This window comes from Oncorhynchus mykiss, chromosome 23 (assembly GCF_013265735.2).
Source record: "Oncorhynchus mykiss isolate Arlee chromosome 23, USDA_OmykA_1.1, whole genome shotgun sequence".
Lineage (NCBI taxonomy): Eukaryota > Metazoa > Chordata > Actinopteri > Salmoniformes > Salmonidae > Oncorhynchus > Oncorhynchus mykiss.
The window spans coordinates 50,494,502-50,518,917 of record NC_048587.1 but is presented as its reverse complement, the minus strand read 5'-3'; the positions used below and the strand labels follow the sequence as shown (position 1 = coordinate 50,518,917).

General features: G+C 44.0%; 1 protein-coding gene across 6 annotated transcripts; it reads left to right on the top strand.

Annotated features, from left to right (window-relative positions):
• Positions 1–5,403: 5,403 nt before the first annotated feature.
• On the top strand, positions 5,404–23,095 carry LOC110502949 (casein kinase I). Of its 6 annotated transcripts, none has more exons than XM_021581292.2 (10): positions 5,404–5,718; positions 5,828–5,930; positions 16,853–16,963; positions 17,548–17,696; positions 17,869–18,097; positions 18,256–18,426; positions 18,792–18,940; positions 19,077–19,263; positions 19,418–19,557; positions 21,145–23,095. In XM_021581292.2, the coding sequence occupies exons 2-10, from the start codon at positions 5,855–5,857 to the stop codon at positions 21,193–21,195; spliced, it is 1,263 nt and encodes a 420-aa protein (XP_021436967.1). In that variant the 5' UTR covers positions 5,404–5,718; positions 5,828–5,854; the 3' UTR covers positions 21,196–23,095. The 6 variants fall into 6 exon arrangements, with proteins under 6 accessions (XP_021436967.1, XP_021436971.1, XP_021436968.1 ...); XM_021581296.2 differs by adding an exon at positions 20,154–20,229 and having other exon boundaries at positions 5,404–5,930; positions 19,095–19,263; XM_021581293.2 differs by adding an exon at positions 20,159–20,229 and having other exon boundaries at positions 5,404–5,930.
• The last annotated feature ends 1,321 nt before the right edge of the window (positions 23,096–24,416 follow it).

Below are 24,416 nucleotides of genomic sequence, written 5' to 3'. Positions count from 1 at the left end.
GCGCACGGTGTCGCCAGTACGTGTCCATAGCCCGGTGCGCTATAGGACAGCCCCCCGAGAGTGTCATGCGAGTGCGGGCATCGAGCCAGGGCGTATGGTGCCTGCTCAGCGGGTCTGGTCGCCGGTACGCAGTTTTGGCCCAGGGTATCCTGCGCCGGCTCTGCGTGCTGTGTCTCCGGGGCGCTGGGAGGGTGCAGTGCGTCCTCTGCCCGCGCTCCGCTCGTACCGGGCGACTGTGGGAATGGAGCCGAAGGGAGAGGTGCGTGTAGTAAGCACTAGATCTCCCGTGCTTACCCACAGCCCGGTTCAACCTGTGCCTGCACTCTGGACGGTCCGGGCTAGAGTGGTTATCCAGCCTGGGGAAGTGGTGCCAAGGTTGCGCACCAGAGCTCCAGTGCTCCCCCACAGCCCGGTCTTTCAGGTGCCTCCTCTTAACCCCAAGCCTCCTGAAGGTCTTCCCAGCCTGGTGGTTCCTGTGGCAGCCCCACGCACCAGGCTGTCTCTCTGTCTCCTCCCTGCAGGTGGTCCTGTCTGTCCGGCGCCGCTGCCGGAGTCTCCCGCCTGTCCGGCGCCGCTGCCGGAGTCTCCCGCCTGTCCGGCGCCGCTGCCGGAGTCTCCCGCCTGTCCGGCGCCGCTGCCGGAGTCTCCCGCCTGTCCGGCGCCGCTGCCGGAGTCTCCCGCCTGTCCGGCGCCTCTGCCGGAGTCTCCCGCCTGTCCGGCGCCTCTGCCGGAGCCTCCCGCCTGTCCGGCGCCTCTGCCGGAGCCTCCCGCCTGTCCGGCGCCGGAGCCTCCCGCCTGTCCGGCGCCGCTGCCGGAGCCTCCCGCCTGTCCGGCGCCGCTGCCGGAGCCTCCCGCCTGTCCGGCGCCGCTGCCGGAGCCCCTCTGCCCAGAGCAGCTGTCTCTCTGTCCCGAGCAGCTGTCTCTCTGTCCCGAGCAGCTGTCTCTCTGTCCCGAGCAGCTGTCTCTCTGTCCCGAGCAGCTGTCTCTCTGTCCCGAGCAGCTGTCCCTCTGTCCCGAGCAGCTGTCCCTCTGTCCCGAGCTGCCCCTCTGTCCAGTGGGGTCATTGAGAGGGGTGGTCATGCTGAGAGAGCCACGGAGGCGGACAATAAGGCGGACTAAGACAATGATGAGGTGGGGTCCGCGTCCCGCGCCAGAGCCGCCACCGCGGACAGACGCCCACCCAGACCCTCCCCTATAGGTCAAGGTTTTGCGGCCGGAGTCCGCACCTTTGGGGGGGGGTACTGTCACGTTCTGACCTTTATTTCCGTTGTTTTGTATTTATTTAGTATGGTCAGGGCGTGAGTTGGGTGGGCAGTCTATGTTTGTTTTTCTATGTTTTGGGGCATTTCTATGTTTTCGGCCTAGTATGGTTCTCAATCAGAGGCAGGTGTCATTAGTTGTCTCTGATTGAGAATCATACTTAGGTAGCCTGGGTTGCACTGTTTGTTTGTGGGTGATTGTCTATGTTAGTGGCTTGTGTCAGCACAGGTCTCTTTTTGTAGCTTCACGGTCGAATTTGGTTTATTGTTTTTGTTACTCGTTTGTATAGTGTTCAGTCTTTCTTTATTAAAGATTTTACCATGGACACTTACCACGCCGCATATTGGTCCTCTGATCCTTCTCGCCTCTCCTCTTCAGACGAAGAGGAGGACGACCGTGACACCCATCTCAACAGTGGAACTATAGAGCTCTGTCAGAGTGACCATCAGGTTCTTGGTCACCTCCCTGACAAAGGCCTTTCTCCCCCTATTATTCAGTTTGGCCGGGCGGCCAGCTCTAGGTAGATTCTTGGTTGTTCCAAACTTCTTCCATTTAAGAATGATGGAGGCCACTGTGTTCTTGGGGACCTTCAATGCTGCAGAAATGTTTTGGTACCCTTCCCCAGATCTGTGCCTCGACACAATCCTGTCTCAGAGCTCTATGGACAATTCCTTCGACCTCACGGCCTGGTTTTTGCTCTGACATGCACTGTCAACTGTGGGACCTTATATAGACAGGTGTGTGCCTTTCTAAATCATGTCCAATCAATTGAATTTACCACAGGTTGACTCCAATCAAGTTGTAGGAACATCTCAAGGATGAGCAATAGAAACAGGAGCTCAATTTTGAATCTCATAGCAAAGGGTCTGAATACTTATGTAAATAAGGGATTTCTGTTTTATAGATTTGATAAATTTTCAAAACATTCTGAACACCTGTTTTCACTTTGTCATTATGGGATATTGTGTGTAGGTTGATGAGGATTTAAAAATATATATATAACATTTTAGAACAAGGCTGTAATGTAACAACATTTTTTTAATGTCAAGGGGTCTGAATACTTTTCGAATCCACTGTATCTATGCATAGTCATTTTACCCCTACCTACATGTACAAATTACCTCGACTAACCTGTACCCCCTCACATTGACTCGGTACCGGTAGCCCCTGTTTACAGCCTCGTTATTGTTATGTAATTTTGTGTTACTTTTTATTTTATTTTTAACATTAGTTTATTTTAATATATGGGGGGGTTGGGAAACCATGCCATGAACAATCCATCTGTACAGTCACAACATGAACACACCACTTAACTGCATGGCTACAAAGTGAACTCGGTAGACAGGACACACTCTAAAAAGTGTTTTTGAGAAGTTTTATTTTGAAAGGTAAACAAGTTATTCAACAGTACTGGTGTGATCCATAACAGGTGTCTAGACATGAATATGGGCCTATGTCCTAGAGTCATTCGGCTGTCATAGGTATAGATTACATGTCAGCATATTGTTTTCATAAGAGTGGAAGTGCTGAATGTACCTGCTATGATTGGATTAGTTTACCTCACATTGGCAGGCAGGCAGCAGGCTTACCAGCAGGCTGGGTTCTAACATGCAGCAGTCGTGTGTGTACTTGTGCATGCACTAGCTAATTGTAAGGGGTTTTATAGTACCGTTGTCTTGGGTCAATGGGAATGTAGTTCCACTAATGGAGGCGGCTGAGGGGAGGACATTTCATAATAATGGCTGGAACGGGGTTAATGGAATGGCATCAAACACATATCACTCCACTACTTCTGCTGCAGCCATTACCACAAGCCCGTCCCCAATTCAACCTCCTGTAGTTTCCACATAAAGACGCCAACACAAACGTGAGTGACTTTGTAGGCTATTTATTAGCTTTTGTTTGTTGACATTTATCAAAGAAAGAAAAACAATTAGCTTTGCTGTCCAATTAAAATATTTAGGCTACACAAATAAATCATTTTATTACAGAAATAAATAATTTTATTGAACATTAAATCAGAATAAGCAAAATACCTAGAAACATTGTAATAACAAAGTCATGATCAAATCTTTCCTGCATGTTTCTCTGCTGAACTTCATTATACAACTACACAATACTTTTCGATCTCTGTTCTTTCTCGTCCCTCCTGCTCCGTGTATTGTGAAACACGTGCAGTCCAAATTACATAATCCAAACATCAAGAGCTGCCGTCTGCGGGGCCAAACCACATAAATAGTGCCCCTAACAATTTCAGGGATTGGTCCATATGCGACCAATCACAAAAATCACAAACGCTCTTCAGATTAGTGGGCGTGGCCTCCAGGGTTTGGAGCTCTGTCATGAGTGAGAAAGCTTGTCCGTCTGTTCCTGAGCCATAGAAAAGTCCTATTGACACTGAATCCTATTTCCATAATTTGCAATGTATGTTTTTGACATTCTTATAATGGTTTGAAATACAATTGACATTTTGCATTGTGAGAATTATATTTTTGCTCAGTTGTTGTTCTGTATGCAACATATGTACAATGAGACCTATTAGAGTTTTAGGGGGTTTTCCTGTGCCTGAGACACAGACACACACACACACAACCATCTCTTAGCATGTCTTGACCTCAATGGCCTGACTTGCTGAGGCATCTTGAACTTAAGTCTAGAAATGAAAACAAATACTATTAAAATAGGAAAATGGGCAAACATGAGTAATGGCAATTTATGAATGACTGAATGTTTCCATTTTGAAGAAAACAATATATGAGCTGTCCCTATATGAGCAGTTGACAGAGCCAGTAGGAGCCAGTAGTAATTTCCTTCTCCTGACCCATGGCCCAGTGATTTGTGTCTATCCTAGATGTGTCCCTTCAAATAATATGTACCAAGCAAAAGTTAGACGCTGGGAGAGAGAGAGCTTTATCAACCTACTTCCATCTCTATTATGCTCCGTCCACAACAAGAAATATGTGTTTTCTCTAAGGCATGCATCCATCATCAACAGTTTTTTTCTGCAGTTTGAATATCTTATTCTGAGTAGAAAAAAGAATGGATACTGTTAAAATTCTGAATCTCAAAATAATGACTCCCCCTGCACAGTATCCAAGACTAAACAACTAGGCCATGCAAGGTTCATGGATTCATTTGGCCTTTTTCCTGCTCCCATACTAAATAATCCTGTATATCTAGGGTATTTTGGTCTATTCAGCCCCAGACGAGTGGCTGTGTCACAGGATTACTGGGAGTGCAGGACAGGATTTATCCCTGATGTAACTTGTCTATCTCTATCTGTTTGTTTATCGTGCGTGTGCATGCGTGTGTGTTCGTACATATATGTCCTTGCTTGCCTATCTTTTTGCTTTCTGTTGTTGTCCTCTCTGCTGATTTGGCCTCAAATAATGCAGGTCACAGTATATACCTTAGCCACTGTGACATCATGGCATTAGGGTTAGATTTAAGAACCCCCCAAAATCCTAACCTAATTAGGGGAAACCACATACTGTGACACCTTAGATCAGTGTCTAAGGAAATGGCACCCTATTCCCTAGTGCACTACTTTTGACCAGGGCCCATAGGTCTCTGGTCAAGTGTAGTGCACAATATAGGGAATAGGGTGCCATTTGGGACATATTAGGCCTTATGTCAACTTCAACCTACTCTGTATGGGGTGGTGACCTACTGTGCCTCAGGTTGTTTGTACATCACTTCGTTTTAGATGAGTGTGATTGCCTAGCATTCTAGCTATACATTCTATAATATGTTTTGTCCTTAACTCTTAGAACATGACACGAGGAAACAGAAAATTACATTATATTTCAAGTCTGTACATTTCCCTAGATCCTGCCATCTAGGTGCAACAAGGCGATACAGACAAAGAAAATACCGATATAACTGTCCCCTCGGAGTGGCTGTGTGACCGGACTCAGTACTTTTTTCATAGTTTCACCATCATTGTTGACAGGTTGTATGTTATGCCCATATTGATGCAGAAGTCCTGTTTATAAACATGAAATAGTACGTATTTAGTGTTGTTAGTTCGATTTTTTGATTCAGTGTATCAGTCTTTCTACATACAAAGTAACACTTGAATAATTTCCAAAGACCAATGCGCCCTCTTTAAATGTGACCTGCGCAGGGTTGCTAGGAAAAATTATGTCACAAGCGAATGCCAGCCAGCCAGCCAGCCAGTCCACAGTGGAAGAAATTCCTACAGTGGAGAAGAGGCTATTTTTATTTTTCGTTTTTAGAAGGCTTCCATCAAAATCCGTCTCCATCGTTCTTGATTTTGGGAAGGATGATATCAAAAACAGCTAGAACATAATCTACACATTCTAAGCTTTCAGGCAATACCAATATCGTGGTGTTCCGAAGAAAATATAGATATAAAAGGGATGGGGACAACTGGATTGTTACAGAAGGAACTTGATCTTCTGGGATTCATGGGGAGGGGGGCGTCTGAATAAAGGGGTTTGTATTCCAGCAAAGTATGGTGATATTTGGGGTGGATTGGTAACCAAAAAGAGCAACAACACCAAGGTTGACTTTTTTTTCTTTCTCAAAACAACACATTCTGAAGGTTGCTTCGTAAGAAAAACGTTGAACCATGGAGTTGAGAGTGGGAAACCGATACAGGCTGGGCAGGAAAATTGGAAGTGGATCTTTTGGAGATATCTATTTGGGTGAGTAGCTAGCTAACGAAAATGTCAATATTACACATCGTTACTGTAGGTTGGCTAACGTCAATCGAACATTTTAAGCTAGCTAACGTTAGCTAGCTACCATATACAGCGTCTCTAACATGCTAACCTAGCTCGCTACATTGCTAACATTAATCCAAACCAGCTAGCTAGCTACGTTAACTGGCCAGCTGATGGGAATTTGCAAATATGTTATTGGTTAGCATGACCAAAACAAACTGTCAATTCCCAGCACCTATTGTCCCCTTGGCAAGCCAATAACGTTCGCTAGCTACGTTGGCCACCATCCAGATAGTTAGTTACCTAACCTTAGCTTGGATCACGAATGAGAGGCTTTTTGAAAATGTATAAGTTAGCTAGTTCACTTCACAAACCGACCGAACAAGTCACCCAGCCCAACAGAGTTTGCCAGTAGTCATCCCATCTGTCAGTTAATTTCAAGGGCTGGAGGGCAGTTAGCTAGCTGCAGTAGAGCTAGCCAAATGTCTTTCCCAAGCAGTTGCACTCAGTATACGATGGGCAATGAAGCCCTTTATCTGCTTCCATACATCCAGATTAGTTCGTGGATACCATTTCTCTGTGTCCCGTATGACGGAAGTTATAGGCAGTTTACCAGCCAATGATTGGAAGTCTATGGAATCTATAAACATGCTAGCAGTTGCCATAGACTTCCAGTCATTGAGCTGATGCTAGTTAGCAATTGCGCTAACGCTAATTGGCAAATTCCTTCAAACTGCACACAGATACATAAATGGTATCCACGAGTTAATCTGGCTCTAGGGAAGTAGATAAAATGATTCAATGCCAAAATACTGAAGTTTCCCTTTAAGAGTTGTGTTATGCCATACAACACTCCTTCGTGGCCTCCAACTGCTCTTAAACGCTAGTAAAACCAAATGCATGCTTTTCAACCGATCGCTGCCTGCACCCGCATGCCCGACTAGCATCACCACCCTGGATGGTTCCGACCTAGAATATGTGGACATCTACAAGTACCTAGGTGTCTGGCTAGACTGAAAACTCTCCTTCCAGACTCATATCAAACATCTCCAATCGAAAATCAAATCAAGAGTCGGCTTTCTATTCCGCAACAAAACCTCCTTCACTCACACCGCCAAGCTTACCCTAGTAAAACTGACTATCCTACCGATCCTCGACTTCGGCGATGTCATCTACAAAATGGCTTCCAACACTCTACTCAGCAAACTGGATGCAGTCTATCACAGTGCCATCCGTTTTGTCACTAAAGCACCTTATACCACCCACCACTGCGACTTGTATGCTCTAGTCGGCTGGCCCTCGCTACATATTTGTCGCCAGACCCACTGGCTCCAGGTCATCTACAAGTCCATGCTAGGTAAAGCTCCGCCTTATCTCAGCTCACTGGTCACGATGGCAACACCCATCCGTAGCACGCGCTCCAGCAGGTGTATCTCACTGATCATCCCTAAAGCCAACACCTCATTTGGCCGCCTTTCGTTCCAGTACTCTGCTGCCTGTGACTGGAACGAATTGCAAAAATCGCTGAAGTTTGGAGACTTTTATCTCCCTCACTAACTTCAAACATCAGCTATCTGAGCAGCTAACCGATCGCTGCAGCTGTACGTAGTCTATTGGTAAATAGCCCACCCATTTTCACCTACCTCATCCCCATACTGTTTTTATTTATTTACTTTTCTGCTCTTTTGCACACCAATATCTCTACCTGTACATGACCATCTGATTATTTATCACTCCAGTGTTAATCTGCAAAATTTTAATTATTCGCCTACCTCCTCATGCCTTTTGCACACATTGTATATAGACTCCCCCTTTGTTTTTCTACTGTGTTATTGACTTGTTAATTGTTTACTCCATGTGTAACTCTGTGTTGTCTGCTCACACTGCTATGCTTTATCTTGGCCAGGTCGCAGTTGCAAATGAGAACTTGTTCTCAACTAGCCTACCTGGTTAAATAAAGGTGAAATAAAAAAATTGTTGACATCTAGTTGTTTTTAGTGTGTTGTGTATGTGGCCCTGTGGTTTTTCCAGTCAGCTGGTATCTGAAATTACATTCTGATATGTTATCACCCCCAGGGTTGAGCTCACAGACCTTTGTCATAAGGTACGATGAACAGTTACTGCTTTTTGCATGAGTCAATTTGAATCTTGTCATGCCATAACTGTAATGGTTTTGTTATAATGCTGATATGCTTCCTGGAGTGAAGTCATTTTTTTTTCCTTTGGGTAGTCCTAATATTCCTCCCCATGTTGAATGCTGAATAGGTTTTACTGGACCCAATCCAGTGTTTGAATTTGGTGTATGTTCTGTCCTCATTGTAGGTGTGTTCAGTTGTCTGTAGGAACTCCTGTGGTTGAGTTGAAGCAGGAACAGCCACAGGGTTGGACATGATTCTACAGCTTCTTGGCACTACTGTAGTTAGTGTATACAGGCAGAAAGAGCTTATTGTTTATGTGGATGACATCAGTGAAGCTTCTAACAGCCATGTCATTGTTTCACAAACCGTCAGTGTGTAACATATGAGAAAGTCAGATCAGATTATAACCCCCACTACTGCCCTGCCTGTGGTAGCCTGTCACGAGTCAAAACACCCCAGCTCTCCACCCTGCCCCTTTTCTAAACAAATAGGTCTAAACTCCATGTAAGTCCAAAAGGTTAGCAGATGTTAATGTTTTGTGTAGCGAAATGCTTGTGCTTCTAGTTCTGACAGTGCAGTAATATCTAACAATTTCACAACTAACTTATCCACACAAGTGTAAAGGGATGAATATGTACATATAAATATATGAATGAGCGATAGCTGTGCGGCATAGGTAAGATGCAGTAGATGGTATAGAGTACAGTATATGAGATGAGTAATGTAGGGTATGTAATCATTATATAAAGTGGCATTGTTTAAAGTGACTAGTGATACATGTATTATATCCAATTATTAAAGTGGCTAGAGATTTGAGTCTGTATGTTGGCAGCAGCCACTCAATGTTAGTGATGGCTGTTTAACAGGCTGATGGCCTTGAGATAGAAGCTGTTTTTCAGTCTCTCGTCCCAGCTTTGATGCACCTGTACTGACCTCGCCTTCTGGATGATAGCGGGGTGATGGCTCGGGTGGTTGTTGTCCTTGAGGATCTTTTTGGCCTTCCTGTGACATCGGGTGATGTTGGTGTCCTGGAGGGCTGGTAGTTTCCCCCGGTGATGCGTTGTGCAGACCTCACTACCCTCTGGAGAGCCTTACAGTTATGCCACTGTACAGTTAACTCGTCCAACGCTCTAACCATTGCACTCCACGAGGAGCCTGCCTGTTACGCGAATGCCTTAGAAGCCAAGGTAAATTGCTAGCACTAAACTTATCTTATAAAAAACAATCAATCATAATCACTAGTTATAACTACTAATCCAGTTTAGCAGGCAATATTAACCAGGTGAAATCGTGTCATTTCTCTTGCGTTCATTGCACGCAGAGTCAGGGAATATGCAACAGTTTGGGCTGCCTGGCTCATTGCGAACTAATTTGCCAGAATGTTACGTAATTATGACATAACATTGAAGGTTGTGCAATGTAACAAGAATATTTAGACTTAGGGATGCCACCCGTTAGATAAAATACCGAACGGTTCCGTATTTCACTGAAATAATAAACGTTTTGTTTTTCGAAATTATAGTTTCCGGATTTGACCATATTAATGACCAATGATTTGATAGAGCAGTCTGACTAAGCAGCAGCAGGCCCGTAATCATTCATGCAAACAGCACTTTAGTGCGTTTTGCCAGCAGCTCTTCACAAGCACAGCGCTGTTTATGACTTCAAGCCTATCAGCCTAATGGCTGGTGTCACCAATGTGAAATGGCTAGCTAGTTAGCTGGGTGTGTGCTAATACCGTTTCAAAAGTCACTCGCTTTTAGATTTGGAGTAGTTATTCCCCTTGCGCTGCAAGGGCTGCGATGGGTAACGTTGGTGGTGCGATGGGTAACGCTGCTTCGAGTGTGGCTGTTGTCGATGTGTTCCTGGTTCGAGCCCAGGGAGGAGCGAGGAGAGGGATGGCAGCTATACTGTTACACTGGCAATACTATTGTGCCTATAAAAACATTGAATAGTCCAAGGTATATGAAATACAAATGGTATAGAAGGAAATAGTCCTATAAATACTATATTAACTACAACCTAAAACCTCTTACCTTGGAATATTGAAGTCTCATGTTAAAAGGAACTACCAACTTTCATATGTTCTCATGTTCTGAACAAGGAACTTAAACGTTAGCTTTTTACATGGCACACATTTTTACATGGCACATTACTTTCTTCTCCAACACTTTGTTTTGGCATTATTTAAACCAAATTGAACATGTTTCATTATTTATTTGAGGCTAAATTGATTTGATTGATGTCTTATATTAAGTTAAAATAAGTGTTCATTCAGTATTGTTGTAATTGTCATTATTACAAATAAATAAATGCTGATTAATCGGTATTGGCTTTTTTGGTCCTCCAATAATTGGTATCGGCGTTGAAAAATCATAATCGGTCGACCTCTAATCCAGATGGGTTAGGGCAGTGTGATTGCGTCGTCTGTGGACCTATTGGGGTGGTAAGCAAATTGGAGTGGGTCTAGGGTATCAGGTAGTGTGGAGGTGATACGATCCTTGACTAGTCTCTCAAAGCACTTCAAGATGACAGTAGTGAGTGCTACGGGGTGATAGTCATTTAGCTCAGTTACCTTAGCTTTCTTGGAACCACAACAATGGTGGCCCTCTTAAGCATGTGGGCGCAGCAGACTGGGATAGGGATTGATTAAATATGTCCTTAAACACACCAGCCAGCAAGTCTGCGCGGCTAGGGATGCTGTCTGGGCCGGCAGTCTTGCGAGGGTTAACCCATTTAAATGTTTTACTCACGTTGGCCACGGTGAAGGAGAGCCCACAGGTTTTGGAAACGGGCCTTGTCAGTGGCACTGTATTGTTCTCAAAACGAGCAAAGAAGTTGTGAAATTTGTCTGGGAGCAAGACGTCTGCGACGGGGCTGGTTTTCTTTTTGTAATCCGTGATTGACTGTAGACCCTGCCACATACGTCTCATGTTTGAGCCGTTGAATTGTGACTACTTTAAACTGACGCTTAGCTTGTTGGATTGCCTTGCGGAGGGAATAGCTACACTGTTTGTATTTGGTCGTGTTTTCCGGTCGCCTTGCCATGATTAAAAGCAGTGGTCCGCACTTTCAGTTTTGCGCAAATGCTGCCATCAATCCACGGTTTCTGGTTAGGGAAGATTTTAATAGTCACCGTGGGTACAACATCACCGATGCACTTGCTAATAAATGTGCACACAGCCTGTCCATAGCCTCGTGATCAGCCTGTCCATAGCCTCGTGATCAGCTTGTCCATAGCCTCGTGATCAGCCTGTCCATAGCCTCGTGATCAGCTGTTAATACATTTTTGTGAAGCAATGGATGGTTATGTTGACACTCTTTTAATTTGAGGGCTTTATCTAAATCTGTGCAACCACTTATTGATAAGGGTAAACTCTGATGGATTTTTGTCTTTTAGGGTTGCCTATAGCACATGCTCGTTTAGCTTCACTTTAGCAGGCGTATAATATATAGGTTATACGAATGGTGCATTAATATATTAACTTCTAACTTACGCATCTCTGTCTTCACTGTTCCCTTCTTGCACAATTCACGCATCTCCGCTGGCACTGGCCTCTTCCCCCTCTCTAGCTCTTGAACGAGTAGCCTGTAAGCCAGGGATCTCCAACCTTTTCTAGCATGAGAGCTACTTTAAAAAAATTAAACATGTCACAAGCTTCTCTTTTTCTCTCTTTTTTCTAGCTTTCAAATAGGAACATTCTCTTTTCTCCTGCAACGCCTCCCTGGAAGTAGTTCACTGTCAAAATACCTGGTAAAATCATGGTTAATAAACAACTCTAAGGGACAGGGGGGGGGGGCTATAAAATCAGATTTTTGTCCCCCTCAAATTCTGATATTTTCACATTGTTTTCTTTTTCATTTTTCCTGGTTTTAGATTTTTGTTTTTCACTCGCAATTACAGTTCTTAGCAAAACAACAACATTGGATGTTCTGAGTCAATGTTTAAATCACATCAGAAAACCTTTGGGGGGGGGGGGCCTCTGGCCCTTTTTAATTGTGTGTCTAGTGAGTGAGGAATGTGCCGGTCTAGAAATGTTTCTGTACGGCTGCTGCTGCTGCTGCTAGAAGCTTAACGTGTAAAGTGCTGGTTTCATGAGTTGAAATAAAAGATGATGTTCCATGCGCACAAAAAGCTTATCTCAAATGTTGTTCACAAATTTGTTTACATCCCTGTTAGTGAGCATTTCTCCTTTGCCAAGATAATTAATCCACCTGACAGGTGTGGCATGTCAGGAAGCTGATTAAACAGCATGATCACCTTGTGCTGGGTATAATAACATTTCTCTCTCTAAAACACACAACACAATGCCACAGATGTCTCAAGTTAAGGGAGTGTGCAATTGGCATGCTGACTGCAGGAATGTCCACCAGAGCTGTTGCCAGACAATTTAATGTTAATTTCTCTACCATATGCTGCCTCCGTTGTTTTAGAGAATTTGTCAGTACATCCAACCGGCCTCACAACCGCAGACCACATGTAACCACGCCAGCCCAGGACCTCCCCATCCGGCTTCCTCAACTGCGGGATTGTCTGAACAGAGGGTGGGGGATGCTGAGGAGTATTTCTCTGTAATAAAGCCCTTTTGTGGGGCTTTGGCTGAGCCTGGCTCCCAGTCCCACCCATGGATGCGCTCCTGCCCAGTGAAGTGAAATCCATAGATTAGGGCCTAATTTATTTAAATTGACTCATTTCCTTATGTGAACGGTAACACAGTAAAATCTTTTAAATTGTTGGATGTCGCATTTATATTTTTGTTCAGTGTAGATACAAATGGTATACATACTCATGATCTACTTCTTCCAGGTAAGTCTACTTTGCATTTAACATTTTAATTGCGACGGTTTCTGTTTTTTCCTTCAACCCACACAGGTTATCACATCAACTGGCTACACAAACGCGCACTACACAGACGGGCAAAATTGCTGGAAATTGGCAGATAGTTAGGTTTGGCTTTTTAAGCCAATAGTCGCTAACCAGGGGTGGGATAATGTCAGTTTCTGGGGAATTGCGGTGTCTGACTTGTGAGATTTGTTTGCGAAAGTTGAAGATAAACATGAAAAATTGCATATACTTTCAGAATTGTTTGGCGAACTACTCATAGGTGGGCTTTGACCTGTTGGAGACCCCTGCTATAAACAATGAACAGCATTTTTTATATATATATATATATAAGTTTATTGGTGGAGAGACGCATCGATCGACCATATTGCTTGCTGAATGGCTATAAAATAGGCTACAGCATTGTCAATGAACTGTCAGGAAAATTTGTGTCCCAGAGTGTGATGTGATCACATTGGCTAAATTGATACCTTGCTGCACTTACTCATTGCAAATGTAAAACACAGGCAGAGAGAAATTTAGTGAATTCAAAACAACAAACCCACAGACCTCTGTGGCAGTGCGCGGCCTGTCAGTGACAGTGTCCCAGATAATAATTTATGTTGGTCAACAGCTTATTTGTTTGCAAAAAGATCAAATTAAAAAATCCAACATGTTCCGAAAAAATAATTGACGGATTGTGGCAGGACGATATTTTGCAATTGGTGTGAAAGGCATCATAAACAAGACGTGCCCATATAAGGGTTTCCGTTAAGAAAATGTAGTGCCGACATTCAACCGGAAGCATTTAAATCGACTGTACATTTGAGAAATTTACCGAACCCCTAAGCATTGGGTGCGTAACCTAGTAAAGGCGTCCACCCACGGTGCTCAGAATGACAAATCACATTTAGATTATGGTAATTAATTTTACACAGAACATGCAAATTGAGGATGCAATGATGTGTATCCTTACTTCGCACTTTGAAGATGTTAATAACTTGTACTTTTCCTCAGCCAACAACACGAGTACCAAACCGCAAAACCACCAGCCTATACATAGGCGGTGCGTGAGTTTCAAGTTTGGGGAAGCTCATTTTCACCATTAAAAATGCACCTTTTTATAATCAAGCATTCCATGCATCATCGCATTTGCAGGCATATGTAAGAGCCTTCTATTCGTAATTTGATAGTCATAATTTAGGATCATATAATTCAATCACTGTTCGCAAAAATATATATTTCAATGCATGGCGGTGTGTGGATGGCGTAGATGCCTGGCCTATAGGCTATATCAGATACGTTTCTTTCGCAGTGCGCACTCACCTTGGATTTGGCCTATGCTCTCCACTGGTGCCAATAAGATAGGCTATAGGCCTGCTGCTGTTCCCTCAATTAATAATTTTGATAACTAAAATACAGATTCGTCTTTTTCATTGTCTTTTCAGCAATGGTCATTTTGTTTTCCTGCGATTGAATAGTTTAATTTTGTGATATGCCTGACCTGTACTTTTCACTGACCGTCGCAGCTCAACAATCTTCTATTTGTTATTTGCCGCACGCGCAATTTTTTCCTTTCCTTCCGACTGTAGGCAATGCGATTCAATACAATCCACAACGTAATCTTTCTTTTAAGGGGAAGCTAATGATCCTCTGTGGCCAAAGTATGTTTTAGTAGCCTGTTTTGAATTATTTTATTTATTCATGTATAGACAGGAATAGGTTATTATGCCATATAATTTTGCCAATTCAATTAGGGAAAGCTTAGCTAGTATTAGTTTTCTTCCTAATTATTTGGACCAAAATATTGGACTTGAGAAAGGGCCTTTACTGAAAATAGGCTTTTTTTCAGTATTTAAATCTTGACTTGAGCATCTAATTCTTCTTAAATATCCAGATAGTTTCCTAAAGTAGCCTTTATGAATGGACATAGGCCTATAAAGCGAATCATCAAACTCACCCATCAACGCTGGTTTGGATAGGATTGTCCGTTTGACACATTGTAGGAGCCAGAACAACCTTGTCAACTGCTGTTGAATAATTAATAGTCAGACTGCTTTATTTACTAGCAAGAAATGAAAATATGCATTGTGTAAAAAGAAGTCCACATCAAGCTTTTCTTTTTAGGCTTCTGCAACCCCGCTCGCTGCTGGAGCACCAAACAACAGTTGGAAAGAGGAGATGTAGACGAAGTTAGCAGAACTGCTTATAATTGTTAAAACACTCCCGCTATTAGATTAGGTTGATCTACATTGTAAATAAAGTTAATACAAAATGTATGTAGGCCTATTAAACAGTTTGATGGCTATTTTATCTTCATCTATAAATGTCAATTACAGGGTTATTCAATTACTGTCACAGTCCTATTAAATGCACTGTTTGTGCATATTCAGGTTCAGAGACACTCACTGACCTTTGGGAAAGTAGATTTATTTTCTCCTTGCATGGCTGCAGTTTAACTTATGGTCAATATATACATTGTGTTGCAGATGAGAAACCTCATGTCCAATGAAACTCAATGTTCCAACTCAACAGACATGAAGTGTAATGAAATTGCACCACTGAGTGTAGGGCTGAGTGGATGTTTTTAATGAGTCGTTTAGTAATAAGGCCATCCAGCCCACCCCACCTGCACCGAACCACTTAGGATATGGTGTGCGTGTTTTGCTTTTGACACCCTAGCTGGATTGCATAACCAGACCATACATCTATATCACTCTCCTAGGTCACATGAAACATTCTGACACTGAAATACTTATGTTGAGTTCATATAGTTTGACTACCACGTGAAGTACAATTTGTTCATTTCTAGAGCACGCAGACTTGACTGCCAATTTTGTGGATAAAAAAAAACACTGCATTTGCTCAATGCTCATGAAGTCATCCATGTTTTGGAAGGCTAAACCGCTATGCCATGGGGAAAAATAAACGTGTCAGTCCTAAGTGCCTAGTTCTTATCTATTGTAATGGGAGAGACAGAATGTCATTTCAGCGAGGGAATGGATTATTCTCCATCCCAGGTCAGCTGTGTTCCTGTGTACTCTTCAGGTGATTGGGGGGAGGGCATTCATCCTACTCACACACAGAGGGGAATGGTACGCTCCAGTCAGCTGTAATTCTCTCAGATTAATGCAGCCCCCTTTATGTAACCACATGTACGACTCATCCAACATGTTATTGTGTGTTCATGGAGGTGTTAAGTGCTTTTCAGGAGAGGGTCTGAGTCATTCACTGGCTGGTGGCTCTGTTGTGTAGCTGACTCTCACTTAGAGTTCCACACCTGGACTGTAGCCTACTTTTGAAATGAAATGTCAGATTTATAAAGCTCCCATTTCCCACTGCTAGCACACAAGCAGCAAATGTGCACATCTTCAATGCATTTTTAGACTTGTAGCTTTTGCAAGCTGCCCAAAGAGAAGTAGGCCCAGTTCTAAAGTAGCAGAATAGAGATGTAGGCCCAGTTCTAAAGTAGAATAATAGAGAAGTAGGCCCAGTACTAAAGTAGAAGAATAGAGAAGTAGGCCCAGTACTAAAGTAGGATTCTGGTCACACATGCTGGCAGTACTCCTCATGAGGAAATGTTAAAGTTGGTTTGTTTACCTGTTTGAGTTGCATTATTTTGTGGCTGGTATGATATGAATGGGACTTGGTGTATATGCCCCGTCTACATTTGAGTCATTTAGCAGACACTCTTAACCATAATGGCTCTGGTTAAGTGTCTTGCTCAAGGGTACGTCGACAGATTTTTCACCTGTCAGTCAGCAGGGGCATGCACATCGCCAGGCCCATGAGTTTCCCCTCCCTTACTGGTCAGGTAAAACTGTCCAGGCCCTAGTCCTTTATAAGCCTAAATCATACTCTGAACTGAAAGCAATAACACACCTGGTGGCTCTTTATCCATCTACATACATTTGTATTGACAGTATTTCCTCTTTCTCCCCCAGGCACAGACATCTCAGTGGGAGAGGAGGTCGCCATTAAACTGGAATGTGTGAAGACCAAACACCCACAGCTCCACATAGAGAGTAAGATCTACAAGATGATGCAGGGAGGAGGTGAGACATGGGTCTGAAACATTATACATGGGCCAGGCTGTGGCTATCAGTCTCTCTTTCCCCATCTCCCCCTTCTATCTACACCCTTCATCTTCCTTCTCACCCTATTTCCCCCCTTCCCCCAATGTCCAGTGATGTGAAAACCACATTAACAAGCAGGCAGGCAGGCAGTCATCCACATGAGTCTGTCATGCCAGCCAGCAGCCTGAGCGAATAGAGACTCAGTGGAACCTGTCATCAGATCACAGAGCCAGAGAAACAGCACTTGTGTGGGATAGGTATCACACAAGAAATCATGTTAAACCCGATAAAGAATGGGATTTCCTTTGGGTATCCTTACAAATCACACTCTCCCTTCCATTCCCTACAGTGGGCATCCTTATAAATCACTCTCTCCCTTCCATTCCCTACAGTGGGCATCCTTATAAATCACTCTCTCCCTTCCATTCCCTACAGTGGGCATCCTTATAAATCACTCTCTCCCTTCCATTCCCTACAGTGGGCATCCTTATAAATCACTCTCTCCCTTCCATTCCCTACAGTGGGCATCCTTATAAATCACTCTCTCCTTCCATTCCTTACAGTGGGAATCCCGTCCATTAAGTGGTGTGGAGCAGAGGGAGACTACAACGTGATGGTGATGGAGCTGCTAGGCCCCAGTCTGGAGGACCTGTTCAACTTCTGCTCCCGCAAGTTCAGCCTCAAGACTGTCCTGCTGCTGGCTGACCAGATGGTGAGACACAACTGACCATTAAATCCTCAGCTCTTATGCTGGCTATTAGGGTCCTCTGTATCTTCTACAGTTATGGCCACTATGTGCTATAAAATCTGCTAACAAATTAGAAGCGCAAAGTAAAGCTGTCCAGGAGGTGTAGTGGCCACCCCTGCTCTCCTCTCTTCTCCAGATCAGCCGGATTGAGTACATCCACTCTAAGAACTTCATCCACAGAGATGTGAAGCCTGACAACTTCCTGATGGGCCTGGGCAAGAAGGGCAACCTGGTGTACATCATCGACTTTGGCCTGGCCAAGAAGTACCGCGACGCCCGCACACATCAGCACATCCCCTACCGCGAGAACAAGAACCTGACCGGCACCGCACGCTATGCCTCCATCAACACCCACCTGGGAATAGGTAGGTCGCACACATACACTCACATCTAGAGGTTGATCACATTCCTCAGCACAAGCCTCATAGTGGAGCACTTTCCTTCGATCATGTCAGATCTGGAAAGGATGCTATTTGAAGGTATTCGAACATGGCCAGTGTGACTTTCTCCTCTCCCTCTGCAGAACAGTCTCGTCGTGATGACCTGGAGTCTCTGGGTTATGTCCTGATGTACTTCAACCTGGGCTCTCTGCCCTGGCAGGGCCTCAAGGCCGCCACCAAGAGGCAGAAGTACGAACGCATCAGTGAGAAGAAAATGTCCACCCCCATCGAGGTGCTCTGCAAGGGATACCCCTGTGAGTAATGTGATTTTTTACATTTACTCCATCCTGGTTATAGTTTACTAAGGGTTTCTGTGCTTGTCATGTAACAATATACTCTTGGAGTGTTTCTGTCCATTTGTCTTGTCCTTTCTGCACCTCTCTACAAAGAGATCATGCTGTGACCCTGTAAACATGGGAAATAATTTCCCTTCCCGATGAGAAAGTATTCTGATTAAAAGATCATGAGAAAGTATTCTGATTAAAAGATGATGAGAAAGTATTCTGATTAAAAGATGATGAGAAAGTATTCTGATTAAAAGATGATGAGAAAGTATTCTGATTAAAAGATCATGAGAAAGTATTCTGATTAAAAGTAACACTTTTCTTCCTCCTCACAGCTGAGTTCTCCACCTACCTGAACTTCTGTCGTTCTCTGCGGTTCGACGACAAGCCAGACTACTCGTACCTCAGACAGCTGTTCAGGAACCTGTTCCACAGACAGGGCTTCTCTTATGACTACGTCTTTGACTGGAACATGCTCAAGTTTGTGAGTACTGCCTCTTAATTGTTAATTAACCAGGATGAAACATATTCATGATTTATTACACATTAGTCCTCTTAACCATTAGCTAATGGTACCTCAGCGGCAGCTTTCTGATCTAGTCTCCATTTCTATCCTTCTGACTGCCCCTAATTCCAAGGGGGCCAACCGTGCAGCAGAGGAGGCGGAGCGGGAGCGGAGGGACAGGGAGGATAGGCTGAGACACAGCAGGAACCCCGGGGCCAGGGGACTCCCTGCCGCCTCAGGACGACCCCGAGGAACACAGGACACGGCGCCGCCTACACCCCTCACACCCACCTCACACACAGGTTAGCGTTTCTGACGCACATCTTAAACCCCTCACACACAGGTTAGTGTTTCTGACGCACACCTAGATGACTTTGATGTATGGATTACTTAACAATGTGCTTGACTATTGTCTTGTCATGGTCAGGGAGCATAGTATTTATTTCTCCTCTCTAGCCAACACGTCTCCACGACCGGTGTCTGGTATGGAGCGGGAGAGGAAAGTGAGCATGCGGCTTCACCGGGGAGCTCCCGTTAACGTCTCCTCGTCCGATCTGACGGGACACCAGGACACCTCCCGCATGTCCACCTCACAGGTACAAGCTCGCCCCATCCCTAGCGTCACCCCCTCGGGCCTCACCAGATGACCCTTAACCTCATATGACCATGCCCCATCGTGACCCACTCCTGCAGAGAAATATGCAACACATAACTAATGAAGTTGTCTATAGTCGAAACTTGAAGCAGGAATGTCTCCTGACTGTCTTCAAATGTCAGTAAGAGTAGCTATACGTCTAGCAGTGCATCAGTAAGGCCAGGATCACATCAACATAATCTTTTAAAACATGAATGAACATAAAGCTGTTTATTGGAGGGAGGAACTTCAGCTAGCTATGTAAAGGGCCCTGGCGTTAGCCTGCCAAAGCAAGACAAGGAGAAGAGGGGGAAGGAAATCCACACCAGGATTGAGAGGAAACCCTGAACATCTCCCCACTCTCCTTGGGCAGCGTCAACATCTCCCCACTCTCCTTGCCCATGTCTTGACGTTTCCACCAGGTGGTCATGGGAGTTTTTTTTATCTCCCACTCCCAGGGCATTGGTGTGACGGTAAGCATGCCATACTACAGACCCAGATCCACTTGTCTGACTTGCCCTACGGCCTTCTCTCTCCCTCCTTCCCCCCCAACCCCAGAATAGCATTCCCTTCGATCATCACGACAAGTAGAGGCTCGCCACATCCTCGTGTGATGGCCCGATGGCCACACTAGGTGAGTCATGCTCAGGCTGGCGCTGTGTCCTAAAGCACCAGGGATGCACGTCTCCTGTCCTATTGGGCAGCACTGTCTGTCTGCAGGCTCTCCATTCCTCTCTGTTACACTATGAAAGGGGGTTGAGACCATGTGATCACTGGAGACAAGTAGCTTCAATGTTAGCAGCTAATATCGCTGATGACAATAGGAGCTAGACTTCAGCAGGCCAGACTCCTCCCTTTCATAGCGTACTGATCAGTGTGTGAGTCTTCATATCAAACACTGCTGCCCTTGAGAACTGGAGTGCTGCATTCCAGCCTTGTGATAACAAATACACGTGGGGAATTAGTGTTTCCCTTATTCCTGGCTGTCACCCCACCTAGCTCTGTGACCTATCCTCCGCTCAGTGGCTTGTTGCAGTGGTTGGACTGTGGTGATGCCTGTCTGACGTTCTCCAGCATGTGACTGCATTAGGTCCTATTCTGCTCCTAACTCTCTAGTGTCCTTCAAACCCTCTCTCCCTTGACTTTTACCACTGCTCAATGCTGCATGGTTATTCATACATCTCCAGAGGTTCTCCTCAAGCTACAGTTTAGGTTCGCCACGGCTGAAAGCGTAAACTCTGAGTTTTATTTTTCTGACACGTGAATGACGCACCAGACTAAAGCCATGTGATGAGGTGGCCCAACGCTGCCTACCCTCATCTATCACCCTCAGCATATCTGCTGCTGAGAAATATGACAAGATGAAGCTATTTTCAACCCTTCATGCAGGTCTTGAACCGTATGAAGAATATTGTACGTCTGGTATTTTTAATGACATTTTAAGTGCAGAAGAGAATGAAGTATAATGAATGATAAGATGGAGATTCCATGCAGAGAAGCTAGAGTAGAGATCCCTGCCTGCAAGTATAAAAGTTTCTCTTTCTCTCAGATGGTGCCTGGTATGATCCTTGGTGGCCTCCACTCTGCAGCGCCTCGATGAGACAATACCCACAATGCACCTGGCACAGCGGAGGACAGCAACAAGCCTGGCTCAACCAATCAGCTGCCAGCCAGCCTAACTACTTCAGAAACCATCGGAAGACCACCACTTTCCTCTCCTGACCTGGTGTTCTCTGGTTGATCCTCTCTTTTTCCCACTAGATCTCTTGTTCCTTTCCCGCTCGCCCTTGATTTCCTTGTACTCTCTCCCAAACACTTACAATCGTTGTGATAAAGAATCTCTGAACTACAGACCACATCTGCAACCTTTTTTCTAGGAGACATTTTCAACGTCTGTGCAGAGGCCGTGGTCTTTGCTGCCATGGCGATCTAACTGATTTAATTAAGACGACAAATGGAACGACTACAACCGCCACCGTTATCGCCATGGTTACTACTTATCATCCATGGCACTTTATCAATAGACACCAATTTCTACTCCCACAGTACATTACTAAATAACCCTAATCGATAAATCTGATATGAATAGAGCTAATCGATAATTGCGGCTCTATTTGAAATGGATCGGTTTTGGTGACTGCTTTTCATTTGTACTTATTTACAGACCTCTTTTCTCTGACCACCAGCAGGCTTTTGTTTTCACAGCCCTGATCTGTAACTCTAAAGCCATTTGTAATATATACTATTTGCATGTTTTAACACTGGACATCCCTTTGACCAAGCTGAGGTGTATGAGTCAGGTGGAGGGTTTCAACTCTAAACCACAATTGAAGTCTGTTTTCTTTATGGGGTTCTATGATCAACATCCCTCAAGTTGTATGTGTTATGGAGGGGCCCTGTTAAGGTTTCTTCTTCTCACACTGAGTCAGACTGCCTCATGGTCACATGTACAGATCTACATTCTCATTCTGTTATTTGTATTGTTTCTAGGCTGTGAAATTGTATTTTAATGAAGATGTGAAATGTTTCAGCCTTTTCCCTTTTTGGTTTCCTTATTGTGGTGAATTTGGGTTTCTGACCGTAGGTCTCACTTTGTGCTGCTCTAAAGTGGGACATCACTGTCCTATAATCTGTCTGTTTTGGGCTGTCAATCATTGTCTGTTCCCAGGCTTTTGCCTTGTCTGTCCACAAAGATGAAGTGCAGGATCGTTTTAGTTGGAGTTCCTCAAATACACCAGATACCCAGAGACTTAAGTGTCTGTTAAATGGCTGCCATTTTAAACTATAATTTGTTTTGAGTGTGAATGGAGTTTTTATATCAAAGGCTCACAATTACTTACTGGCTCCATGTGAACACTGGTGTTATTTTTACATGTTTTGAGAAGTAAAATGGTCCTGCACTGATGTGGCTAGAAGCAGTTGACTAAACCGCTGTGATTACTTCATCTATTCCCTGATAAAAGAACCGATTTACACTTCTCTTGGGTGGGCTATGGCCTTGGACGTTCCAGTTGATGGTCGTGTTCCCCTGCTCAGACGTTGCATGCGTCGACCAGTGATTGCATGCCACATCATCGAATGTGCCGTCAGGTACCTGATTGCGATAATGTGGTTAGCTGATGCGTTGTAAGATCTAGCATGCGTCGGCAAGGCCTGGGCAGTAACACGCCATGTCTTTACTGGTTCTCAGCAAAGAGTGGAGCAAGAGTTTGGGATATTCAATTCGACCTCTGAGGATAATTTCAATAAGCAAGATGAGATTTAAGGGCGGGCACAGCTGAACTGTTGCCATGGTTCAGCTCTATAGGACTGTTTTAATGCTGACCTCATTATTGACTAGTCATTTCTGGTTTGACTCATGGCCAGTTTGGTCAATCACTGACTCACCCTCCTATGTGTAATTAACTAAACTACCAGCTCTAAGAATATTCCTTTATCTCCCATTTGTGTACTTTTAAAAACTGTAAATAAATGAAGTACTTTGTGTACTACCCTGTGTGCTTTCATTTTCAAATGTTATTTTTTTTGTATTTATGGATGTTTTAATGTCTACCACCAGACATGAACACTATGATTGCCCTAAACTGGGACACCTGATGGGAAGAGAAAGACACCCAAAAGACAAGTGGAGATGAAGGACTGTGACCCTACCTGGGGAACCCTCACCAAGAAGATTAAGATAATGGGTGTAATGCCAACCTAATGGGGCACCTATCTAGGATATATAAACAGGTGCATGATTCAGATGTTGTGACCTGTCACATGTAATACCTGAGTAAATGATTATGCTTGCATTTTACTTAACTCTCCGACGCTAGTTATTCATATACACATAACATGGTGTCAGAAGTGTGAACCCAAAGCCAAGCACTAAGGAAAAAGGGATAAGTTATGTGGACAATGTAATCACTATCGGATAAACGCAAACAAGTGAGCGAGGACGACAAGCCTGCAGTGTCAGTCAAATTCCGGTGTCTAGCGCCATGGATATGAAATGCGATTTGTATCAAAACTGGTTGTTTTTCCGTGATCAGTGGGAAAATTATGAAATTCCTACAGGTTTAGATAAAAATGAGCGCCATATGCTTCAGCGTCACCTAGATCTGGGGGAAGAGGATAGAGCAAATCCAAAGAAAATCCTTGACCTTTTACAAAGACATTTTGAACCCACTCGTAATGTGATTTATGAAATATTTGTTTTTAACACGTGAACAAACTCAAGCAGAGATGTCTGGTCAATATGCTATGAGGGTGCGTCAATTGTCTGATTCATGTGATTTCGGGTCAATGAGAGACGAAGTGATCAGAGACAGACTTGTGATTGGCTGTAAAGGTAAGAGCAAGTATGCCACGCGAACCCCAATTTACGCTGACCAAAGCCATAGATGTATGTAGAGCAAGCGAACATATCCAATTAATAAAGATGAACAGAATCTCAATTATGCCACTCGGAACAAATAGACACCATGTCGATTAAAAAATGGAAACAATTCATCAAACAGTGATAAGGCAGAAAAATACTAAACATGGGTGCATGTACTGTGGATCAACACACGCAAAAGCCAAATGCCCCACATATTGGGTTATATGCTAATTCTGTGGAATAAAATGAAACATTTTGCTAAAGTATGCAGATAAAGATAAAGTAAACCTGTCAATCTGCTAGAACACGATACATGCAGTGATCATAATGTGGATGAAGAAGTGGACATGCTATACATGACAGACTTTGAATAATTATGTTCAAAGATAAATGGTAACTGATTTAATCCAAGCAGCACTATCAAACACCAGCTAGACAGTGGCTCAACTGTTAATATA